Source organism: Physcomitrium patens, chromosome 24, assembly GCF_059467195.1.
Source record: "Physcomitrium patens ecotype Gransden chromosome 24, ASM5946719v1, whole genome shotgun sequence".
NCBI lineage: Eukaryota > Viridiplantae > Streptophyta > Bryopsida > Funariales > Funariaceae > Physcomitrium > Physcomitrium patens.
In genome coordinates this window covers 4,536,002-4,560,587 of record NC_143433.1, presented here as the reverse complement: position 1 = coordinate 4,560,587, position 24,586 = coordinate 4,536,002, and the positions used below count along the sequence as shown (strand labels likewise).

The 24,586-nt window shown below is 37.6% G+C and overlaps 2 protein-coding genes across 8 annotated transcripts; one reads left to right on the top strand and one right to left on the bottom strand.

Moving 5' to 3' along the window:
• Nucleotides 1-1,952: 1,952 nt before the first annotated feature.
• LOC141044896 (glycosyltransferase BC10-like) lies at nt 1,953-4,808 on the bottom strand. 3 transcript variants are annotated; one of them, XM_090246903.1, is made up of 4 exons: nt 4,653-4,808; nt 4,405-4,522; nt 2,949-3,970; nt 1,953-2,702 (listed from the first exon to the last, which is right to left on the bottom strand). In XM_090246903.1, exons 3-4 carry the CDS (start codon nt 3,609-3,611, stop codon nt 2,040-2,042), a joined length of 1,326 nt encoding a protein of 441 aa, XP_090103029.1. In that variant the 5' UTR covers nt 3,612-3,970; nt 4,405-4,522; nt 4,653-4,808; the 3' UTR covers nt 1,953-2,039. The 3 variants fall into 3 exon arrangements, with proteins under 3 accessions (XP_090103029.1, XP_090103028.1, XP_073387136.1); XM_090246902.1 differs by having other exon boundaries at nt 4,405-4,536; nt 4,653-4,807; XM_073531035.2 differs by having other exon boundaries at nt 4,405-4,806.
• A 7,476-nt stretch (nt 4,809-12,284) lies between these two features.
• Nucleotides 12,285-22,974, top strand: LOC112276677 (uncharacterized). Of its 5 annotated transcripts, none has more exons than XM_073531057.2 (20): nt 12,285-12,611; nt 12,986-13,141; nt 13,368-13,949; nt 14,751-14,830; nt 15,125-15,175; nt 15,549-16,055; nt 16,210-16,327; nt 16,569-16,726; nt 16,843-16,911; nt 17,111-17,293; nt 17,515-17,566; nt 17,813-18,145; nt 18,539-18,649; nt 18,952-19,143; nt 19,430-19,708; nt 20,039-20,719; nt 20,918-21,426; nt 21,625-21,754; nt 21,925-22,285; nt 22,457-22,974. In XM_073531057.2, the coding sequence occupies exons 3-19, from the start codon at nt 13,668-13,670 to the stop codon at nt 22,009-22,011; spliced, it is 3,822 nt and encodes a 1,273-aa protein (XP_073387158.1). In that variant the 5' UTR covers nt 12,285-12,611; nt 12,986-13,141; nt 13,368-13,667; the 3' UTR covers nt 22,012-22,285; nt 22,457-22,974. The 5 variants fall into 5 exon arrangements, with proteins under 5 accessions (XP_073387158.1, XP_073387160.1, XP_024363983.1 ...); XM_073531059.2 differs by having other exon boundaries at nt 12,289-12,611; nt 12,986-13,040; XM_024508215.3 differs by having other exon boundaries at nt 12,391-12,681.
• The last annotated feature ends 1,612 nt before the right edge of the window (nt 22,975-24,586 follow it).

Sequence of the window (24,586 nt, the reverse complement as noted above, 5' to 3'; positions counted from 1 at the left end):
GATTCAAAAAAAAAAAAACTTCTGTTTAATTATGGCTCAAGTGCGGAAATGGTAGTGAACACGAGGCGGGCTTTAACGAGTGAACGAAGGCGATGGATGGTCACCGCCGCGGGGCGTAACTCAAGTTTAGTGACGACGTAACTTGACGTGAATGATTGCTTAGATTGTCGAAGCTCATGATTCAGAGTCTACTGTCAGCCGTCACGAGGAAGACATGACCGCTATTTCTTACCTCCGTCGCGAAAAACATCTTCACTGCCCTTGGGTATTGTAGTTAGTAATTTCTTCCGTTGGAACCAGCCATGGCGTGTCAGCCATCCGCAATCTCGAAGGCCGACGGACAGTGGTCATTGGAAGCCGGGTATTGCTGTTGAATTTCTGGATGGAAGGTACTTTCGTTTTTTCGAAGTGAGTTTTTAGGTTGTAGAGTGTTGCAGTCTGGGGTGAAGTGGTATTCATTTTGCTTTGAGGAATGCTGAGGAAATGAGAGACAAGAACCCTCGGAAATTGTGCCAAGCAACCCTGGAGTGGTTTTAAGTCCAGGTTGCTTGTGGTCACTGCCAGATTTTATCAAATGGTATGTGGAGCTTGGATTTCTCGCAGCTGTAGGGGCTTGTATAGAGGTCGGTGATGTAATTGTTTTGAACTCAACACTAGTGCTGGGAATCTGGCTACTTTTATCTGCAACGTTTGTGATTTCACGCTGTAAGTTATTGCATACACATTCGACCAGGAATGCCGACCTGTTTTTGACAGATGATAGAGTTCTTGAGCGTCTAATCTTTCTTCCAACTTTTCACTTGTGTAACTCTACAGTAAAGAACATTTGGCGAGCAGGTAGGTGGTGGCGTGTTGTGGTTGCTTACTTTCCACAGTAATAAACCTCATTTTCAGTGTTCTGTTGCTCGTCATTGGTACACGTCCCTGAAACCTTAGGCGTCTAGTAAGGCTGTCGGCTGCTTTTGAGGTACAATGCAAAGGTAAGTGCAGCTATGTATGTGTAGTCGCGGGCTGTTTTAGGCAAGAAATCAAATATGTCTTGCTATCACGACAGAGAAGCAGCCAGACAAGTTGTCAGAATGCAGAAGAATAGGATCCTTTTCTTTTTTCATTCCAGTAACCTTTCATCTTGTCACTCTCGAACACTCAATTGATTCACTAGAAGTTGCACGCCATGGACACCTGAATTTTGTTTTGTCAGACAAGGTCCGCAATGGCCTTAAGTAACCTAAGGGTGGTAACTTGGTACCGAGAGATTGGTGGTTTTAATCCGAGATGTAAAATCCCTAAACTTGTCTATCTCGGATGTAACGACCAACATTGATGTTTCAAAACTAAATTAATAAATAAATGAACAATGGATAACTAATGTTCAGGTACGTTACTTCATATGGTGCATCCACATTGTGACGAATCCAGTTGTCTGGCGTTCTCATGACAAATATCTTAGAAGTCATTAACTCAGAATGAGAAAGAATTCTTTCAAAAGTAAAAAAAGGATCCATTGGCTGTGCTGCTGCTCAGGCTACAATACGGTTAAATGAACATCACCGAAGTAAGACAAGATAGTTCTAACCAAACTACGGGGAACTCTAGACGTTTCTGCGAATGTTGTGGTTTGTGACTTCGAGGAATACCTTCTTGGTTTCTAAATTATGATTTACAACCTCCACGCATATCACATGATTCTTTATGGTGTGGCGAATGTATCTCAATCTTGTTGGATTCCTGTGCAGAGGCCAATGTGTAGATCTGTGCTGCTTATGTTGACCATTGAAATCACACACACGTTCCCGCCGTGAAGGTATCCAGCTCCAGATACCTGTAGCAAAGCAGGCGATTGGGACAGGAATGTGGGGCTGTAAAATTGTGAGCCTGATGATTCGTTTTCTCACTCAATTGCGGCTCCAACTCTGGAAATTTGACAATTCTCTCATCTGAGCTTACAAATATTTACCATAAAAGTAAATTGCCTCTTCAAGGTTAGACGGGTTCTGAAATTAACCTTAATCATGAGTAACAGTTTCTGGAATTTAGAATCATGGAATACCCATGATGTCATGGGCAAGCTCAAGCAAATTTGGCAAGGCGTTCAGATCAAACTTCCTTGCGAACATGTAACACCTATTTGTCGGTAGGCCATTGTAGCTACAACTATGACCTTCTCTGATCCACTTAATCAGCCCAGCGTTTGTATTAGTTTTGTCCCATTTTGTTGGGTGTGGTCCATGGTGTGGAAACTCAAAATACGTGAGTGTCCTGAAAGCGAGAGTCTCTGATCGCGAGCTAAAGAATAGTGTTGGTAAGTAATGCTCATCTATGTAGCAGACAGGGTGGGGTTGGCAAAAATAATTTACGAACTTGTTGTAGAACATCGTGTCGTTAGGCACCAGAAGTGCTAGATCCCTGTTGATCTGGAACCATTGACTGCCTTTTCGGAAGTTGTCCACCACTACCTCTGGTGCCATCTGCTTGTGTTTCCCTCTGTAAAGCCGAGTTTTGTGCAAAATCGTTGACTCTTGGAATGCCATGATAAAGTTTTGCTGAGATTCCGTGATGTGCCTGTATGAATTTGGAAAGTTTTCTACAGGAATGCATGATTCCGACAAGAGGACGAACCAGCTGTTGGTTTCATCAAGGATTGCATTGAATAGCAGCCGATTCTCTGCTTCTTGCAGCGAAACTTTGCCCCATTCGGCCTCCTAAATTCACACAAGTGATCCTTTCGTAAGTTGTAAATTTATAAACCAGCCACAATTTCATTCACGTCTTTTTCAGAGATGAAATATCATTGTTTGAACCGAAGATTCCAAATGTGCTGACAATCGAAATAAGATGCAGATTACTGACGAAAGCTTTGCAAACACAGGGGCCTTGTTTCAACCAATAATTTATAATGACTCTTATTATACAGGACCATGACGATAATAAATTGTGAGTGTCCAAACCTGGCTGGGGATAAACCGGCCGAAGAAGGGCGATGCAGGGTTGAGTGATGGGACATAGTCTGGATGAGCGTGTAAAAAAATTGAATATTGATTCTCGTGGCCACAGAAATAACGTTCCCACATAGAAGCGAAAGGCATGGGACCCTTGGTAATGAACATGAAAGCAATTTTTGATCCTCTAGACTGGAGAGGGGCCTCGGACGCCTTCTGTCGAAGCTGCTCGTCACTCAGTTGATGCCATGTTACTGACATGTTTTGATAGCACACAGGATCTTTCAATAGTAGCTGTCCAGGTGGGGCAGATGCATTGACATCAATGATGACGGCCTTCTGAATTTGTGCACTGATGTCCATTCCTCCTGCTGCATTAGCATTGCCTGAAACGTCACGCTTTGAGGTCTTTGAGTAAGATGGAATGTCACCAGTAGGTGACACCGAAAGACCTTGGATCCGACTATTCATGTAATTTGGACCGAGACTACTCATGACCACAAAGCAGACTGAACCGACGAAGAGAATACTCGCCAACAATGCATACATGTGGGTCTTCTTAGATGGACAATAATCACTGTGTATCAAGCCCCTCCATAAACGAACCCGCTGCGAATCTCTCTTGCTCGATGAAGTCGACTCCCTGTCTTGAATCATCGCCTCTCCAGGCATTGTGGAGCTTGTGGGTTGCGAAGCACAAGAGATATTGCATTCCTCACCGACATATGAGTGAACAAGTTACTCAGTTGTTGGGTGAATTCCACCACGGTACGCTGTTTAGAGTGATGAAACTCTCATTGGACTGTTGTGATGGGATCCTTGGGACTCGGACTAGATACCATATCCTTTCTTAAGTCTTGTTCCTTCTGCTATGTCTGTGGGAATTCCTTTGAGAACATTTTTTGCTGAGGAAAAAATCGTATCCTGCTGCAGGACTGTTGAAACTGTAAGATTGATGCGGGGGCCTTTCTATGAAGGTTCAAGAGAATCGTTCTTGTATGTTTCATAAATGTCCTCGCCGGGAGGTGTGCCTGCAAATCTTGGTAAGCGAGTCAGCTCCATTTTAATCTAGAATCCAAAACACTAGGTCCCTCCAGAATAATTTATCAATACATGATAGGAACTTAGAATACAAATGCACTGCAAAAAATCTGGAACTCGTCTTCGACACCTTCAATGCTAGAGTCGGGAACAAATTCCTCTACCAGATTTTGCAAACCTCCACAGAATCACAAACATGAAAAAACCCAAATGAGCTGAAGATAAAGTTGTGAGGTCATGCTGCTTTGAGGTACAGGTAAAATTAGATTCTAGTGTAAAAAATTAGGTTGCTATACTTAAGTCCGGTTTTATCATCGACAAGGAACAAACCGTGTTTTGACAAGTTTGAAGTTAAGTCTAATAGGCCAACACGTTCCATTAAACTTCAGTCAAGCAGGTATGAGTTTTTTTCTTTTTTGCTTACAGTCGAGCAGTGATCTCCACCAGCAAATGAAATAGTAAGATCCTCGGTGCCAAAATTAGAGGGGCATTGTGAAGACCATCCAAGTATCCGCCGCTTCCGAAGAGAGTAAGTTTACATCCTGCACATAGATGACTGCTCCGCTGCATGAGTAGATCGATTGTAAATCTAAAGGGGACATTTGAGGACTTCAGGACATTGCCTGTAGAACAGATCCTGTTGGAAATTACAATCAGCTTAACCTATAGTACCTCTATCTACGCAAGATCACTGCAAGAGAATTCGTGTGCTGAGGGGGGATCGTGAAAATAATAGGCAAAAGCAAGCACCAACTGCTTATAGCCAAGCTTCCAGGCTTGAATAAAATCATGAATTTCGACCGTTTCCAGCCTACACATGAGAAAAGTGATGGAAAATCTGGATCTCGACTTATAAGCCGGGCAGTACCAAAAAACGGCAATCTGCATGCCGTGGCGAGACTAGGTGAGCCGTTTTGCAAATCTTCAGCCGGGTTGAAGGCCTATACTCAGGATTAATGGCCAGAAAGTGTTGTATTGATCAGGGTTACCATGTTAAGTTCTTGATGCTGTTCGTGTGCTCACAGCTGTGAAGACTTAGCTTGTTACAAAAGGGTGAGTTGAAGTGTTGGACTTCCAGAATCACATGTTTTTAGCATGTCAAAACTTGCAGATCACATCATTGATGAACACCGTAGCCAGTGTGTTAGGCAACTGTTCAAAGTTATGTAACATGCTGTTCATGAGTTCATGTACTTACAGCTCCGAATCTGTTGTGTGTTTCTAGGTACATGATTAAATTGTACATGATTGATTCTGTTGAGGTTCACTGGAAGTGTGCAGTCCTAGGATAGTGTGCAGGTTCGGCTATTCTGCCGAAGAACGTCTACAACTCATTTAACTTTATTCCTCTGAAACTAATGGATAATCCTTCTGATAATTGCGAGAGATTAGTGTTACGTGATACACACAACGTGGTTGTTAGATACTTACGTAACACCTTTGTTTCACGTAAAGTTGAAGAAAATATAAAACGGTTTATATGTGATGTAGGTCATCGTTTACGTGCATTTTTTAGCTTGCTCTTCAGATGGTCATGTACAATTTAATCATGTACAATTTAATTGATTAAATTGTACATGATACGATTACCTTGCTCTTCAGATGGTCGGAGAAACCTGACATGCAGCTCGGTGACCGGCTGGACGGCTTACAGGGACGATGCACCGGGGATTTAGCACATATTATGGGTTTTTTAGACTTGAGTAATGAGGGCCACTCTAGAAAGCTTCCAAAACTCTAGACCTGCAGAGCAGGTAAAAAGATGGATTCTGCTATGGCGAATGATCTTCACCGCAGTGGGAAGCGAGGGTGTTCTTCATCGGTGAGTAGAACGACGATTCAACCCTGTGCCTCTCATAAATTTCGATGTCTTTACAACACTTGGCACAAGTTTCAACTATTGAAGTTTTAAGATACAAACTGCAATTATGTATAAATACACTTCGAAGATTTGAGACCAGTTGAATCAGAAGGATATCTCAAAAGTTCATCACCTCCCAGTCTTTTACCAGACAACTGGTGATAAGGGTTCGTGTTGTCTGGTTTATCAAACTCACCAAACGATAAGAATTCAAGTCCCAAACAAATGATGCTATGTTCCAAAGTATCGGAGGGTACCAGCCTACTTGCTTTTGTCGAAACAAACTTCCAAGAGAATCCTGGATTCGAGGCTACACCATCCCTTACATCAAGCTATGAGTTATCGATTGTTCACCTTTTAACCCTGTCAGGTACAACCATTTACTTCGAAGCGCAAGACTTGTCCAAGTGGGAAGCAATCCTCGTACAAGTGAGATTCACAATATGCATTCTTTAAATTATTACCAACTACCGAGGCTAGTAAAGAAGACTAGATTTTAGTTTCCTACTTGAAGGTGAAGAGGTCCCGTCGCTGTGTAGAATTGGATCCATTTCACCACAGTCCTCTCGCTACTGTGCAACATTCTCGGAACACGTCAACTTCGATGGAAATGAAAGAGGAGACGACGCTTCACGGTGGGAATCCCTGTCCTTTGGATGTTGCCTTGTGTTATATATTTCAACACAAATAATGCAGGAGAATCGAAATCTTAAAGTCGGATCTAGACATGAATTACAAGATTGCGAATACCCACTCGCTTATCATTGACAAGGAGATCCAGAACTTCCGGAGTCGGCAGACGGCAACTGCAGTATTAATTTTTTTTTACCAGTTAAGAAGGACAAAAGCCTTGGTGACTAATGTGAGAACAGAGTTGCATGTTGCTAAAGGAACCATAACTCTTCCAATGGAAATGTTTAAGCTTTAGGGTTTAGCTGATCAGGATAGTGAAACCCTACCGAAGACACCTTGATAAAACTTCACTCTGCACATGGTTTTTGGGTTTTCACTAAAATTGGAATAATGCACATTTTTTTCCCTTACGGATGTGAATTGGGTAGTACACTAAGTGAAAAAAGACTACTTTGCATGATCCTCCGAGATAGACAACCAAATCAGAAACAATTTAGGGTTAGACATACAAAAATAACCCAGGCTAGATTTATAAACATTTTGTGTGAGATCCATAAGATGAATGCTAGAGCATTAACAGATTGTGATTGCTTCTACTCTATCAAGACAACAATTGATTTGAATCATTAGCTATTTACATGAAAACTCATGGTGTGCAACAATGGGTTTCAATAAAAACATCATTTTTAATAAGCAAAAAGTATGTATCTATAATGCTTACATGAGATAATAGTATGAAATAAAGGTCATTTCTGTATCCTATCTGACCTCATCATCTTTGATACAATCACCATTATCTCATTTTTCTTCAGATTAAGCCCAATGACTTGAAGGTAGCCACTTAATATGGACAACAAAAGATTAAATAATACTCAAAATTAATCCTAGTTAGATTATTTAATTTCTTTTTTTAAAGAATTTAGAAAAAAAATTAAAGATTGAACTAGCCATGAAATTTTACTTGATGGTATTCTGTTCATGGATTATATCATACTAAATAAGATAAATGGTGCCTATATAGAGTCTTAAATATTTACAAATATTAGAAAAGTCCAATATATATATATATATATATATTTTGGTCTTTCATATTGTAATAATCCATGCTATTAATATATTATGTTACTTATGAAACACTTGTAAGATGAATAAATGATATGTAAAATTATTTGTTTTAAATACAGAATTGATGAAAGTATTTAACCTATCATTATAGTTTAAACATCTTAGATTTAAAAAAACTCCTACAATTTTATTGATTTGCAATCTACATAATAAGATATTTTATTAAATTTTATTGCAAGAAATTTGCAATAGAAAGATTACACAAATAAATACACTAAAATCTACCCACAAGAACATCAAACACTATTCACAACAACTAATTTAGCCATAAGAGAATACTAATAAAATAGTCTTAGTTGCATCATAAAAAGATTTGCATAATTTAGTACAAAATAATATTTCTACAAAAACAAATTAATAAATCATATTGGTAGAAGTTTACAATATTATGGCCAAAAAATATTCAAATTTGGATAAACAAAGTTTTATAGCTGAAATAAAACATAGTAACAAACATAAGAAATAATAAGTTAAGTACAAATAAAAAAATGTTTATTATATATATGTATATAAAAACTAACTATCAAATCAAGCACAATATTGCACCATAAGTATAAACAAATAAAATGTGAGTATACTATGGAAAAAAATAAAAGATGGAGAAGATATGAAAAAGTGAAGGTATAGAATATAGAGTCAAAACAAAGATGAAAGCATAAATTGCAAAAAAAAGGAACAAAGTGCCAAAACTTATGATATTTTAAATACGAAAATTTCAATAAAAAGTAAAAAAATACAAAAATATTTTAATTGGTTATACTAATCCAAGTAAATATGAATAACAACAATTGGAACAGGCACAAACAAACTTTGGTAGAGGTATCACCATACAAATTTATAGTCAATTACAGAAGTAAAGTCAATTACAATATAGTAAATTAACAATATATTTTTAATTTTTAAATTTTCACCAAAAAAAAACATAAAAGTATGAAGCAATCAAAAAACACTATTTTTTTAATATTGGAGTTGTAATTAAATAACAAAATAGAATTTTATAAATAACAACATATTTAAACAAAAAATTATTTGGCAGAATAGGTGCTTTCAAAATCTCTAAAATCAAAAATAATAGGAAAAAATAACATTCTTGATTTATGATTTTGGTTAAATTCATTGATACTACACAATTCTAAGTGAATTAAATCTAGTGAATCACTAGGTGGACACCCCCCTCTTATTCTATAAACACTTCTTGTACCAAAAATTAACTAGTTTTGATTTTATATGAGATTTTTTATTTTTATTTGACATTGATGTATAAAAATAGTAATATAATTCTAATCTTATATTTTATTTATTATTCAAAAAATTAATTTTTCAAAGATTTGCAAAAACAAAAGAATTGAAGGTTGAAATAAAATAGAGCTATAGATTATACATGAATAAGGATATTTCAAAACTTAGTATTTATGTAATTAATGTAGCAAAATTTATGATTTAAAATCAATAATATTTACTTTTTGGCATGGAGAATGCTAATACAATAAAAAAAAAATGTCCACTTAACAATTTTCTAAAATTGATGTTCATTCATAATCTTAAGTTTATTCAAAATATATCAAAATATATTGTATGTTTTACACACACACACACACATATATATATATATATATATATATGTGTGTGTGTGTAGTTATCTTCAATTTGTAGTTTGAAAAATAAAAATAAAAATAAACTATCTAATCTTTTAAAAAATAAAGTTTTAATAAATTTATTTATTGATTTTTTTAAACAATTAAAATTTTTGTAAATTTTACCTTAATTAAAGTTCTAAAGAGTATTAAATATAATAAAAAATATATAGAGAGATATATATGTTTTATAATTTTATATGATATAATATATTATATATATAATTTTAAAATAAAAAACAAAAACTATAATTAAAATATATTTATTATATTAGATCTAATTTAAATAGAACAAATTTATGAAAAACAAAACAAACAAGATTCATAGTCAAATTAACAAAAGTAACAATGGCCTTAGTTTTCATTTGAATAATTTACTCATAATGCTAAGAGATCGTTTAAAATTATAGTAATTTCATTACATAATTTATCAAAAAGTTTTGAACTTTTAATTATAAAGTAATTAAGCTTGAAGCCATAGATATAATAAAAAAAACTAGGCTCACGCTACAAGCACACTCCAAGTTACTATATGCACACCTATTATGTTTATACCACACACCCTAGGCTTTTGATTGGCTCATCTAGATCTCTTTTTTCTTGTCTTGGTATGGGTTTCAATTCTCTTCCTTTTTTTCTTTTTTCCAATGTAGGTCTTATTGCCTTTTTTTCTTTTTTTGGTGTAAGTCTTGGTCCCCTTTATTTTCTTCTTTGTCTTGATGTGGGTCTTGGTAGGCATGCCACACTAGAGATGAATATAACATTCTATATGTAAATTTTCTTGAATTTTGAAGTTTGGAGGTTTGGACAATGTTTGTATCTTTTACTTCAACATCTTCAAGGAATTTTTCATTAAGGTGTTGTCTAAACTTTTCAAAAATAGTTTCTATTAATCATTCTTACTTTTACCACTTAACATATCTTTGTTGGTGTCTTCAAGTTTAAAGTCCTCTTATTTTATTCTTTGATAAGTAATTTGAGAATTGAAATTAAGTTGCTACCATTTTCTACAATTGCAATTCTTTTTTGATTTTGTAGAACATGAGATAAGAAAAACTTTTATTTCAAAATTCTTAGAGTTGATGTTAATTTCAAGCTTTTAATTATAGGCATTTGTTTTCGTTTCTTTTTAGGTACAAATTGAATGAAGCATCACAACCTCAATTTACAAAGAGCTCTTGAATGGAAGAAAGGCGAACATGATGAAGAATCTTGGCACATGTGTTGCTTTTGATATTGAAATCTCAAAATGTATCATCTCCAATTTTCTAGTGCCCAAGTGGCTATTATAGCTTTTAGTGGCAAGGATCAAAGAAGAAAGGAAGGGAAGTGGGGACTACTCTTGTCTTGAGGTGAATCAATCAAAAGCCTTAGATGTGTACATAGACATAATGGGTGTGCGTATAACAACTTGGGATGTGCTTATAGCTTAAGCCTAAAAAATAATCACCAAGATTTTAAATATTTTATATGTTGGATTAGATTTTATTTTTTTAAATACGAAATCAAATATGAAATTTTGTATGTAAATGTTTTTAGGTGTAAACAATCTTGATATATCATAATCAATTAAAATTTTCTACATGTAAACAATTGCTTAAATGTTGTTGGATGTAAATAATTCAAATGCATCATTAAATCCAATATCTTATGATTTTTGTGGAATGTATTTTTTCTTAATTTCTATTTATTTGTCAAAAAATAAAAATAAATTTATACACCAAAATAAAATCACCATCTTTTGTATTCTAAATTCATTAAGATAAAAAATATCATAAAAATATATCTATATCTATTACACTTATTACATTAAAAATTCCATAATATGTTTCAAAACATAAACATTCAATCCTTCATCAAAATTCATTAGTGAATTGTATATTTAAAAGCAAAGATAATTAACATCAATATATAGATAAATTGTTACATAAAAGGTTATCAAAAAAAAATTATTAAATTTTTTTGTTTAAAATTTTTAAATTATAATAGTATCATTTCTTAGATCTTGGAGAATCAAATAAGAAAATGTATGAAAATTTCTTTAATTTCTTGTATTTGTATGATGCTTTTAAAAGTTATTATTTTTTTATAAATTTAAACATGTAAGAAGTACAATGGATAAACCAAATAATTATACTATTGAAAAAAATTAAATTTAAATATTACACACACGTTTTCACATAAATCTAGGATATTATTTATTTCACTAATACATAAGTTCATCCTAACTACACTAATTTAGTACCTCATTTATCATTAACCACATTTTTTTTAATTGTGTAAAAATGTAATCATCTTTAATTTTTAGGATTTTATTGGAATGATGTAAATTTATATTAAAATTTCAATTTATATATTTTTAATCTTTCTAGAAACATCAAAAAGTTTGTGAAACTTTATAAATCACTTTGTACATGTTTGTCTAAGAATCATAAAATAATTCAGCAAACTAATTTGTTTTTGGAGCCTACTTAACATTGTTTTACAATTCCTAGAAGTTTTCAATAATTAAAGTCTTTGCACATTTTTTTTAAAACTTATCCTGTGAATATCTGGATAAATAAGTTAAAACACAGTAATTCACTTTCAAAATCTACAAATCTACAAAAGAAAAAGAAAAAGAAAACTTTACAAAGGCTAAATACAAGAAACATATAATCGAATTTACTAAGACATAGTCATAGCAAAACTAAAGTAAATCTGAACTAAAAAAAGAAAAATCTTACGGATTATCCCCCAATTAGTACACTTGAAGTATTCTATTAATAATACCATGCGATCTCTAGAATGGCAGGGAAAGGACGGCAGCATCTCTCTGAAGATACCAACGAATGATACACCCGACGGAGGCGAACGTCGGAACTTCCATATATTCACCCATCCATCCATTTCACCCGTCCAAAGAGGGAACCGGGGGGGCCACGTCGGAAGGGAGAGGAGGGGTCCACGTAGGATGGGGCCATTGTCCACCTGGACTCATTGCTCCCCCTTGCTGCTTACTACAAACTACCACTGCAACTTCTTATTCGTCTTCTTCATCATCTCCTCTTCTTTTTTCCCCTCTTTCTTTCTTCCCTTTCCTTGCCGCCAACATCTCTCTCCCGCACCATCATCACCCACCCCCTCTTTTTCTCGCCTTTGTCTTCTCCTTCTCTCTTCTTCCGGCTCGTAATTAGGGTTTCCCATGTAGGGTTTTCTATTGCGTTTTTGTGCTCTTCTTCTCTTTCTGTTCCGTTGTGTTAGTGCACCTCAAGGGAGGGGAGAGGGGAGGGAAGGTCATCTCCTTGGTTTGGTTCCGTGAGGGAGGAGCGGGGATTTGTGGCAGGGCGCTTGCGGGTGTTAGCGATTTCTCGGCTTGGTTAAATTGCGCTTCCCGAGGCGAGTTGATTGCCTTTTCGATGAAAATTTGGAGTTGCGAGGTTTGGGACGCGTTGGTGATTGCACAGGTGTGAGTGAGAAGGAAAAGTTGGGGAACCAAACGACTTTTCGTGTGCTGGTTTGGTGTGTGTGGGAGGGGGGGGGATTAGGTCTTGGGGTCGGGAGATAGACTGAGAGAGAGAGAGAAAGAGAGAGAGGGAGTGTGAGAGATTTGCGATGTGGTAATGTGGCGCTACGAGGTGATGGTCTCTCTTTGGAAGCGAGAGTGTCGCGGTTGTTGAATGAGAGGGAGTGGCAGATGGAGAGGATTGGAGAACGATGTGACAGAACGGGCTAGGGATGTGTGAGCTGATTTTTTTTAATTGTGTTTTCAGGGCTTTGGGAGGTGAATCTTTAAGAATCGTTGGGGTGGAGCGAGACTTATTTCATGTACGGAATGTATGAAAATGGTCAATGACAAACTGTGACAAAGTCAAAGTGAGGGTTAGCTCACTTTGGTTTGGTTTCCAAGCTGGTCGTTTTTAGTTGAGGTAGATCGTGGAATTCTATACACCGCACGCACAGATAGCTTGAATTTTTGTTGGATTTAATTGTCGATAAATCGAAGATGGAGACATTTACATTGGATTCTTCGTAACTGAAGTATCACCCTTAAATTTGAAGAGATATGGTTTTGCTTGGACACGGTGTGTTAAAAAAAGTTGCGCAGCCCCAAGGTTGGTCATCAGTGATAAGTTAGGGCTGTCGTTGGTGCAGGAAGCATTCGAAACTGAGATCGTTCTACGACGATCTGGCGTCAAATCGCTGTGTTTCGTCTGGCGCCTGTTGCAAATGGAGGGAGATTTCTTGTAACGCGCGTCTCATTGAAGGGTATCCAGCAGCTGCAGAAAGCATCTGAATGTCGAGAGTGGCGGATTCTGGGAGTAATTAGTGATCAAATGTTAATTTCCTGGAAATGCGGACGAGAGGAGCTACAGGTTTGGTGAAAATGATAGGAAAGTAACAGGAGAAGACCTCTACAAGAGGCTTTTTGGGTCTCTTTAGAAACTGGCAGGGATGTCGTTAGCAGAGCAGGAATCCTCGCTGAGGCGCGAGAGGTCAATGAGTGGCCGAGCAAATGTACTCGCAGAAAATGCCTCTGCCTCCTCTAACATTTCTCGGGCACCTAGTCAACGTGATGGTCTGGGTCTGGGTGGTGGAGGCGGGCGTGTGCCTGGGGGCAGCCAGCGACCACGCCAGCAGGTCAAGAAGCATCCTGAGCCTCTTAGGCGGGCTGTAGCAGATTGCCTATCGTCCTCCCACCATGTTTTTCCGACTGAAGCTCTCCGCACTGTGCAGGTATCATTTTGACTGCGACCTTGATGTATATACTACATGAGTTTCACACATGCTTTCAAGGCATGTATTGTGAGATTGGTGCTTACTGAACACAGAAACATTATCCTAGTATGGTACTATAGCCTTGTTGACTAGTTAGTGGTCCGTAATCAGTTTAAGGTTTAATTTTAATGTAATTGTTTGTCTTAAGTTAATCATGTATCAAAGTGCATAAGTTAATTCGGCTTCGGTTGTGGTTTCCTCGTAATTAATGAAGGAATCTTAATTAAAAGAAGGTGGCGATCTTAGACTTACATTATGGTGTACCGGGCGTTGTGAAGCATTCTCATTCAATTTCCTGAACTTGGATACCGGGAGGGTTGATTAATTATTAATTTTCAGACTATTTCTTGTTCGAAAACATGATTAGATGTACGATTGCATAGTTCCGCGAACGAATCCAATCTTTGTCACGTTCTTTTGATGTCTGGCATGCACGCCTTAATCCTCTCTAAAGTTCCTATAGTGAAATTACAATTTAACATAGAATTTCTATAAAACGATGGAGATCCTATTTGTTTCGATTAGTGGTCCATTCACGGTAGGAAGGTTTAGTTTATACCTGTCATTCTAGGTGTGGCGTACATGTCGCGTTGAGCAAATTCGAGTTTTACTCATCCACTCAGTAGGTGATGATTGTAGAGTGATTTTCAAACACAAGATTGTTAAGGATTTTTTTTTTTTTTTTTTTTTTTTTTTTTTTTTTTTTTTTCTTCCACACTATTTCCATCCCTACATTAAGACGATCTTGGGATATGGCAGGACTATCTTGCAAATTCAATGACGGTTGACTCAGCGTACAGCGTGCTCATTGATCATGCTCTTGCTGAGAGAGGTCGCAGGTTTGTTTGACTCTTAATTGTTCCATTCTTATAGATTTTCTGAAAATTGCGTCTCTGTTGCTTATAGATCATGGGTTGCTGCTGAAGGTGCAAAGAAACAAGAAAGTTTTGGCAAATTCTTTAACAGGACTTTAGTATCTCAAGTATTGCGATTGTGGTCCACATCTTCTTTCCTTAGAGAAGTAATTTTTGTGGTTTGGTTTTCACGTGCAAGAGGTTGATACTCTGGTCACTTGACATACTGATTACTTCTCTGTTCTAATTTGCAATCTTTGTTGTGTGTTGTATACACAGCCCACCTGTGATTACCAAATGTGTTTCGCTTCTCAAGAAGTACCTTTTTAGGTGCGCTTGCTATCCAAGCATGATCGTCTATTGTATGCGCTGTTTGAGTGCTTTTTGTGATGATTTCTGTTTATATAAGTTTGGAAGACTTAATAAGCTCATTTTTATCATTCTCATGAGCTCATGATTATTCTGAATCCTATTGACTGCGGGAATAAACCACGCTTTATGATTTCAGAAATATCACTCTCACTCCAGCTCTTCCTTGTCGTGATAATAATGAATGTAACGCACAGGTAGTAGGTGTTGTGAATGTAAATAGCGACATGTTGATGGTGTGGCCGAAATGGTGCGCGAAGAATATTTTCCTCAACGAACATGAATTTTTGGTATGAAATTTGTGTGGGCCTGACAAACTGCCTGATGCTACCAGATATTATCCGCGAGCTTCTACTCTTCGACAGATTGATGCATTTTGTGTGAGTATCATTGCTGAATGCAATGCTTATTCAGAACCTGCCAGTAAGAGATCGTACCCTTGGGTGCAACCTGTCAGTGACATGTCCAACTTCCGCGTTACTGGCATGTCACCAGGTATCACAACCTCCACATTTGCCTCAGCTGCTCTAGTCAAATCACTGAATTTTGTCCGTGCCCTAGTTTTGAAGCACTTGCCAAACCATGGCTATGGTGGGGCTAGTTCTCCTAGCCTTTCTAAACCCCTTACACCGGCAACGATGGGCTCACCACGTCCTGGGAGTTTGAAGCGCGGAATGCTACAGGACCGGGACCGGTCCAAAGTGGCGGTAAACGGTATGGATGGACTCGAGGAAGTTGAGCACGAAGATTTACTTTATGTTGCTGTGGATGTGCTAAAATGGCGGTGGGCAGGCAGTTCAGGCCAGCTTCCATGGGCACCTTCTCCGGTCATGTTGGATAGGTAGTATTGATTTTGAAGTTTTTTTTTTTTTTTTTTTTTTTTTTTTTTTTTTTTTTTTTTTTTTCTGTTGCAAGTTTTACGGCGTTGCATGTTCTGGAAATGTCATACTTCTATGAGTTGAACTTAGTTCTTAGAATGTGCACTTGTATGACAGTGGGGGCATTGCAAGACCTCATGTGGAGCGTTTGCCTCATCTTGGAGAGCAAGGAGCTGCTGCTCTTTTACTCAGAGGGATAGATCGCAAGGACATGGGGTCTGCTAGTAAGAAACAGGTTATGTTCAAACCTGTACTTAGAGAAGCGTTTCGAAGTCTATGTTCCATGAACTATTTTTGCTTTTCTCTGGAGATCCCAGGTTCAATTGAATAATCGCTTGGATAAACAGATAAGGTACACATGTTGTAACGTTTTTAATGTAGAACAGATCTTTGATTGATGTATCTATGCATGTCGGACAAGATCAGTCTAGAAGTTTTTGTTTAGGTCTTTGATTGTCGTCTATCATGTATTGCAGGTTGAAAGAAATAAGATCACAAGTCTTGAAGGAGGTATTCTTACAGAGCAGGTGCTGCGACCATCTTCTCTGACTTCTGTATCAGACCATGGTGCTGCGAGATCTCATCTTCGAGCCATTGCTGCTGCTAAGAGGAAAAATCAACCATCTCCGCGATGGTAAGTGGCACTTCTGTCTAATGCTTGTGTTGAAACTCTTGTTTTTTGAACACTAAAGTAGTTGCTTTTGTTTGTCCAAGGTGTGCGCTTTTCGTTGCTGATGTTGGAATCTTCAGGGATGGAGAAACTGCTGCAGGCACTGCACGTAGGAGAGCACGGCCGTTGTTTCAGTATCGCTACTACAGGTAAGTTCTTTTAGAGCACATCTACTGATTAGGTTGTCAGATTTTGTAGAGCTGCTGCAAATGTTGAGTTTTGCGTAGTAAAGTGCGTCTGTTCAATATTTGCTCGAAAAAGTAGCCACCGTTCTATTTTAGGGAAAGAACTACATTGTGTCTTATTTTTAGTTTCCCTGTTTGGCTTCTTGTTGAAATGTGAGAGCAGTGAGCAGCAACCTTTAAAATTAAGCGAGGCAGAGATGGAAGAAGTTGTATCAGCTGTTTGCGCTGAGGCGATTACAGCTGGCAGCACTGCTTCTACTCCGGCCCATGGCACCCAGGCTGGCAAAGTGGCTGTGGAAGCTGCTGATGTTGCTGCAAGTGTTCTTATCAAGCTTCTTATTGACATGTACGTGTCAGGTTTCAGTATTTGGTTATCAAGTACAGAGTTGTGTGTGATAATTTGAAACAGTTATGGCAAACCTGTGGTAACATTCTTTTGTTATAAGATTTTGCATGCAGCAGAAGAGCTTTTGAAAGTTGGTTCAAGCACGTTTTCGTTATGCTATAATTTCCTGTAATTTATACAATATTTTAGTGTGTGCGAACTTATTTGGATCCTATTTTCAGGTACATGGCCGATTCCCGAGCTGCAGCTCCTCTCACTTTGTCTCTACTACAGGTATTGGCTACGTCCTCTCCTTTTTTTCAAACTGAACCATAGTTAAGTGTCTCAGGTTCAAGGATGTTGTGCTATTTTTATTAACAGCTTAAGAAGTGCTAGAACAGCTTTAGGTAGTGCATGGTGTTGATCTTCTAAAACATTTGCGACATCACCCTAGTGCAAATCTGTTTCTCTACTTTACTTTTTAATATCCATCTTTCCTTCCTGTTTGATTCAAAGTAATTGCATATTTTTACTTGACAGGGAATGCTGAGTTCTCCCCAAGCAGCTGTCAGAGTTCGTGCCTTTGATTTAGCTCTCAACCTCGGCGTTCATGCCCACCTTTTGGAGCCAATGCAAAGTGATGATCAATCTTTTGTTGAAGAACCTAGTCAGCCGTCTGGTTTGACGGGTGGTTCATTTTCATCAGTTTTGTCGGCAGGAGATTTGGCTGTTAATGAGAAAGATAAGATTGCTCAAGAGAATGGAGGGGTCAAAGGAATTGAGAAACCGGAAAAAGGAACGCCTGCAGCAGTTGGAGTCTTTGAAGCGTGGTTGCTGGATATTGTGTGTGAAATGCTCCTCTATCTTGTTCAGGTACGAGCTTTATACCTGTACTCTGTATGCTCTGTTTTTCTAATACGCACACCTCATTCATCACTCAAACACGTGACAAACTGCCTTTTAAATGTGAAAATAATTTAGGTGTTTTTGTTCACGGCAAATACTATTTCATTTAGTGTGGTGGCTCCATTCTTGAGGTGGTACTTTGGAGAGGGTTTGGACTAAGGCATTCTAGTTATGCTTGCTTAGGAGAGTAGACCTGCGATTTTGGTGGATACGCCCATTAGTTTATATGAACATATGAAAGAAACCTGTCTTCAGAAGTGTTCAAAGTATTGTATGGATGAAGTTGTGGATTGCTCAGTAGCTGTAGGTTTCTAAGACCTTTTCACATCTGAGGTGCGGATTTTCCTTCATTCCTGGCAGGCCGAGGAGACAGAGGAGGGAGTGTGGTCTGCTGCATTGAGCTGCTTCTTGTACTTGGTTTGTGATCGTGGACGCATTTGTAGGAAAAGACTTGCTGGACTTGATATTAGGGTATTTCCTCTTGTCCTTAGTGATATCTCCAGAACGTTTTGTGGATTTTTCGTTCGTTTCCCTTTGTTATGTTGTTCGCTTGGAGTGTATTTTTTTGTTGATGTCTCATGTCGAGCAAGAATGAGATGTTTTTGTTCGTGTCTGGCATTAAGGTGCCAGGCTGAATAACGTTTCGAAAGTCAGAATATTACAAGTAGGTGTCTGACATTATGACTAGTTGTTTCAAGTTATTGTAAGACAACGGAAAGTAGATATTGTTTTGTAATGTTTCTATATAGGCATACTAAGAGCCTATGGGACAGGTACTGAGTTCACTATTGGAGGTAAGCTGGATGCACGCCTGGGCTGACGAAGTACACTGCCGTCTCATACGAATGGCATGCAATCTTTTGTATCGCCAGCCTGAGGTAGCAGCAGGAGAAATTCTTAGCAGGCCATCACTTGACCTGGATCAGCTGTATCTCATGGGCGGCGTTGAAGTCATCTGTAATGAGGTATTTCTTTGATCATCAAGTTGCATTAGCATCGGCAGCTTAGCTTCAGTATTCCACTCTGTAAAATTGCACACTTATGAAAGTCTCGTTTAGTGGTCTGCATGGGGATTGAAATTTTGTAGGTTGGACCCTGGTCATTAATCGGTTGAATCCTATACATTGAGCAGGGGTTCATAAATTCTACAGCAGTATTTCCTGACCTCAAGTGGTTGTTGTTTATGCATTTTCTTTCATGATTATGTGCTGCTCATTAACCTAGTGGCTACTTTTGCCTATTTTGGTGCAGTATGCTAGGGCTAGAACTGCGGAATCAAAACAAAATCTGTTCGCCGTACTATTAGACTTTGTCCTTCATGATTTACAGCAAGCAGCAACAATTTGTGAAAAAGAACCACCAAGTATCGAAGAAGTGCAAGCTGTTGTTTCGGCACTGTGCTTAGCAGATGCACCTGAGTCCTTCGCTCTAGCATTTAAGCAGGGTCTACAGGGTGTAGGCGACAACATCGCCAAGTCGATAGGTACCGCTATGTCTCGGGATGTGACTAATGGACGTCTGAATGCCCAGGTACATGTTTTGGATATATCACATTGGTTGCTGCCTTTTGCTTGGCACTATGTTTAGTTACCTTCCTACACTGCACTCAGTTTCTAAGCAATAACCATTCAGTGTGCTTGAATAACTGCAAATTTTAGATAAGAAAGGCCTTCGGTTGATTGTCAAAGCGCTGCTGTATCTCTTGAGATTAGTATGTCTGTTTCGTTCTCAAAATGGCTCTGTTTCATTGGCTCGTGAAAATCAGAGCACGTCTTGTATGTGCAATTATCAAAACGTTTCGAAGATTTGTTCACTTAGTTCTGTTGGGAGCTGACTTTTGTTGTGTTGTTCTTTGAGCAGTTGCTGGATGACATCACGGCATCATTAGATGCGCTTGCTACTGCACATGTGCACCCTGATTCAAGTTTTGAGCATCTGATTAAGGCGACTATGATGAGTGAGGGACTTACCAATGCTGACGCTGGTGGCGGTAGTCCTATTTCCCGGGAAAAAGCTCTTGATTCAGCTGTAGTAACCAAGGCTTGGGCGACACTCAGAACCCTTCTTCACTCACCACATTCTATTTGTCGTTCAAATGGTTATGCATGGCTACTAGAGCTTCTTTGTGCAGAAATGGCTCGTGGAGGTTCCAAACAGTCGAGTAAATTGAACACTCATGCTTTGCAGAGACAGCTGTCTCTGCTGGGAAGTTTAGAACGTGCTACTGAAGCAGGCACTCCTCAAAAGACAAGCGAGACGCCAACTATTTCATCAGCTGCTCGGCTGTTGTGCGGTTTATTGAAAGCAAAGCAGCCTGTGGTACGGCGGGGTTTTGTTCTTATACTTGAAAAGCTCTTGTTACACTGTCAGAGACCAGGATTGGAAATAGAGACTCCAATTTTTGCTGGAGAAGGGGAAACCAAGGATGGTTCTAGAAGTTCAGGAGCTCAAGACCGTGCACTCGCAATGTTGGGACTTATGAATGGTGCTTTGTGGCAAGTTATCTCTGCTAATGATACAAACCGCATCAATATCTTGCAGGTGCACAAATTTTATGCCGGTTCCTTTTCAGTCGCTCTTATACCGACCTTTAATTTGTACTTCGTTGTAGTGCTTAGAATGAATGACTCGTTTGGAGAACACGTTTACTTCTTCGGGGATGTTTTATGTTCTTTGTTGTGAGGAAAGAGTATAGTGAGTTGGATCACCTGTATTGATGTCTTTCATATCTGTACGCAGATGTGCAATATGATGTTTTCTCAGCTGTGTGTGAAATGGCCTCCGGCTGAAGAGACTCCAACATGTAGCAAAGAAACATCCAGTGGGACGCCAGAGACAGTTACCAGACGAGATCATGAAAAGAGTTTAGATATCTCTACACCTGAAAGGACTGCTACAAATGATAATATGATCAACAACAATCTCACCAATGTTAACGGAGATCTTACCAACTCGGCGAACTATGGGCAAGTCAGTTCGATGGCTACAATGTTACTAAATGGACAAGCTGCATCTTCGAAGTCTTTAGTTGCTAACATGCCTACAGCGTTACTCTATTGGCCACTGATGCAGCTTGCAAGTTCCGCCAACGAAGATGTGGCTCTTGGGGTTGCAGTTGGAAGTAGAGGAGGAGGAATTGTAGAGGGTGGAGCATGTGACGTTCGTGCAGCACTTCTGTTGCTTCTTATTGGAAAGTGTAGTACGTATCAAGCCGCCTTGGAAGAGGTTGGTGGTGAAGAGTTTTTCAGGTACCTGAAGAATACATTTCAACTGGGACCTGAACTGCCGTGTATATTAAACATCTTTCGCGTGCTTGCACATGCACAAGAATCATGCAATATTGTCCTCAATGCTGTCTCTCAGTGTCCTTACGATTTTGTTTAGACTCTTCATTGCCCGCCAAGTGTATAAGCTCGTAATCATCACAATTGTACATTTTTTTCCAGGGGGCTTTTGGATGATTCAGATGCGCGTATTGCATATTACACATCTGCATTTTTACTGAAGAGGATGATGAGAGAAGAGCCCGAGGCGTATCAGCACATGCTTCATAACCTAGTCTTTAAGGCTCAACAGGCAAGTAGTTGCATTAAGATTTTTATCCTTGCTTCATAACGTACTCTTAAAAGCTCAGCAGGTAAGTAGTTTTAATACGAATTATATTTGGGTTTCACCGAATAAATGTAATTCTAATTACTTGATTTGATTCAAAACCTAACTACATTTTGGTTTGTTGGCCTGAGCAGAGCAACAACGAAAAACTACTGGAGAACCCTTACCTTCAAATGCATGGTATCCTACAGCTGTCAAGTGAAATGGGGAACACTCTTTGATGATCTGTTTCGAGGATAGCTTGTGCTGTGCTGTGAACATTCGAAGTATGCAAGCTGACCAATACATATGATGAAATCGGCTGTCATATTGTTCGATACTACAGAGTAGTTAGCAGTCAGCGGTTCTGCAAGTACTGGAGGTGATTGCTTTTGCTAGCGTTATGTGAAGATTTTCCATGGAAATGCATTACTGGGATAAGTGATCCCCTTTTCAATCTCGTTGACGGCGTGACTTGATTCACCTGCAATAACACCCCCCCAACTCTACAACCTGGTATGAAAGGTTTGCCAAAGAGGAAACGTTTTTTGTCCGCAATTATAGTAAGAGCTGCTCCTGTGAACTTCTGCGCGAAACAGAAAAAATATCAGTTATGATGGCATCTTGTTTTACTTTTAGGGTTGTAATGTCAAACGTTAAGCTCTCAAATGGTTGTCAATGTGGCAGATTAAGCAGGGAAGAGCAGCCCTATCCTATTGAGATGTAATTTATTATGCATTACTGAATTGAAGACCATCTAGACTTCCTTGGATCTTCCCGTATGGTCCACAAAGCTCCATTTCAGAAGGGCCATATGTGCAATAAAGCGCCAAGTGCTTCGCTGCAAGGAGGCATGGTCTGCAAGCATTGTTTTTGGATCAAACTACTCCAATTTTGAAAGGAATCGGTATAGCTTATTTGGAACTGTCACTTAAAGGTATGTTTTCAGAGTAGCAGTTTTATCTTTTACTTGGGTATATGTATTGATTGTGACTGTAAATTAATCTGGATATCAGGTATAGAGGGTGGTCCTTGATCAGTACCTTACATTGCAAGGAATATTCCTCTTACGTATAAGTAGATGGATTGATCGTCTCTGATTGCTTAAAGAGTAACCGAGGCTGTAAATTATGTGGTATTATGCTTTGAAGGCGGAATAAAAGTCTCGTACGGATCACTGTGCAACGGGCTGTTGATTCTCCTCCTATTTTATGCCGGAACTCGTTTCTCTCAAGGTTTTGATCAAAATAAATTTTTAAGTGCATGAGGGTAGGCAGCAATCTGAAGTTTCGATGACGTGCTTCTACAGCAAATTGGTAGACATTTAATGTGAATTGCTTCTCTGTATATCAAGCTGATACATGTGAACAATATCTCATCTAATTTCTTGGAAATTGGCCTTGTATTTTGTTCAAATAGGTCAGTGAATGAATTTGGGTGCTAGAGGATTATTTGTTAGGTAATATCCTAATTGTACATGTTTGGTGCTCTGGTAGTTTAAAATCCTTAAGTGGTGGATACTTTCTAAGTGCCTGGCCTCTACGCATCTGCCACATACGGAAACAAGGTCTGTTGTGCAGCAAGAATCATGCAATATTATTAGAACAGCCCTAGAAACCATCTGATTTGATATACCCTCGTCATGACAAAATAAATCAATACAACATACGTCGTTTATAGCAACATCCACGAAAATGTTTTGACAAATATAGAATACGTCGTTTTTAGCATTCGAGTAACACATACAACTTAAGGATTTGGCATACGAATTATTTTATGGAAACATCATTTCAAGGAAATATTATCATATTTATATATGTTAATTTTATGGAATTTTAAGTGTTTCTGTTCTTGTAGATAAATATATTTTGATTTGCAGAAAGTATTTTGTTCATGCTTGTGTGTTTGGTCGGATATAAAAGAATACTCATATTTTTTTCTACAATAATTAATCAAAAGGTGAAATTATAGGAGATTTATTGTGGAGGATATAAATTCAAAATATTTGTTGATAGACTACAACCTTATGTGCAACTATAAAAACAAAACTCCTAAATGAGATAATTTATTACATATGAGTATAAAAAACAATTCTTGTTTGACAAAAATAATTTATAAAATTTTGAATGAACTCTAGGTATAAAAAAAGTGTTGACAAGACAAATGATGGTTATAATCTTACTTCTAAGATTGTCATATAGATGCTTTCTGAAAATCACAAGACTTGGTGCCAAGTGTAAAAGTTTTAGGATGCTTTAATAGTGACTTTTTAGATGTGAAAAACTTGTAGAAGAAGTTTAAATAGCCACATGGCAATCCTAAAGATACTAATAGATTTTTTATGCTTTTAATAATGCATCTTAAGATTTACAATAAATTACAACAAGTAATATATTATAAAAAATTGTATAAAGAAATTGGCCAATAGGTTTTGTTATTATTTTTGGATATTTTATTTGTATACTTTATTAGATTTTTAAAATTTTAAAATTTTAATTAATTAATTAATTAATTAATTAATATTTATTGTTGTAGCTTTTGTTTATGTCATTTAAAGCTTGTTAAATTTTAAGAGTATTTTGCATGTTTTATTTGTAGGTTGTATTAATAAACTTGAAAATTAATAGATTTTGTTGAATTTTTTGTATTTTAAATCTATATTTATTATTATTATTATTATTATTATTAATTATGGATTTTTTTGATTTTTTTAAAAATAACTAATAATAAAATACATATATGTAATAAATATTAGACCAATAGGATTGTACTATCTTCTTTATGAAAATTATCATACTAACAATAATGTTAAATTGC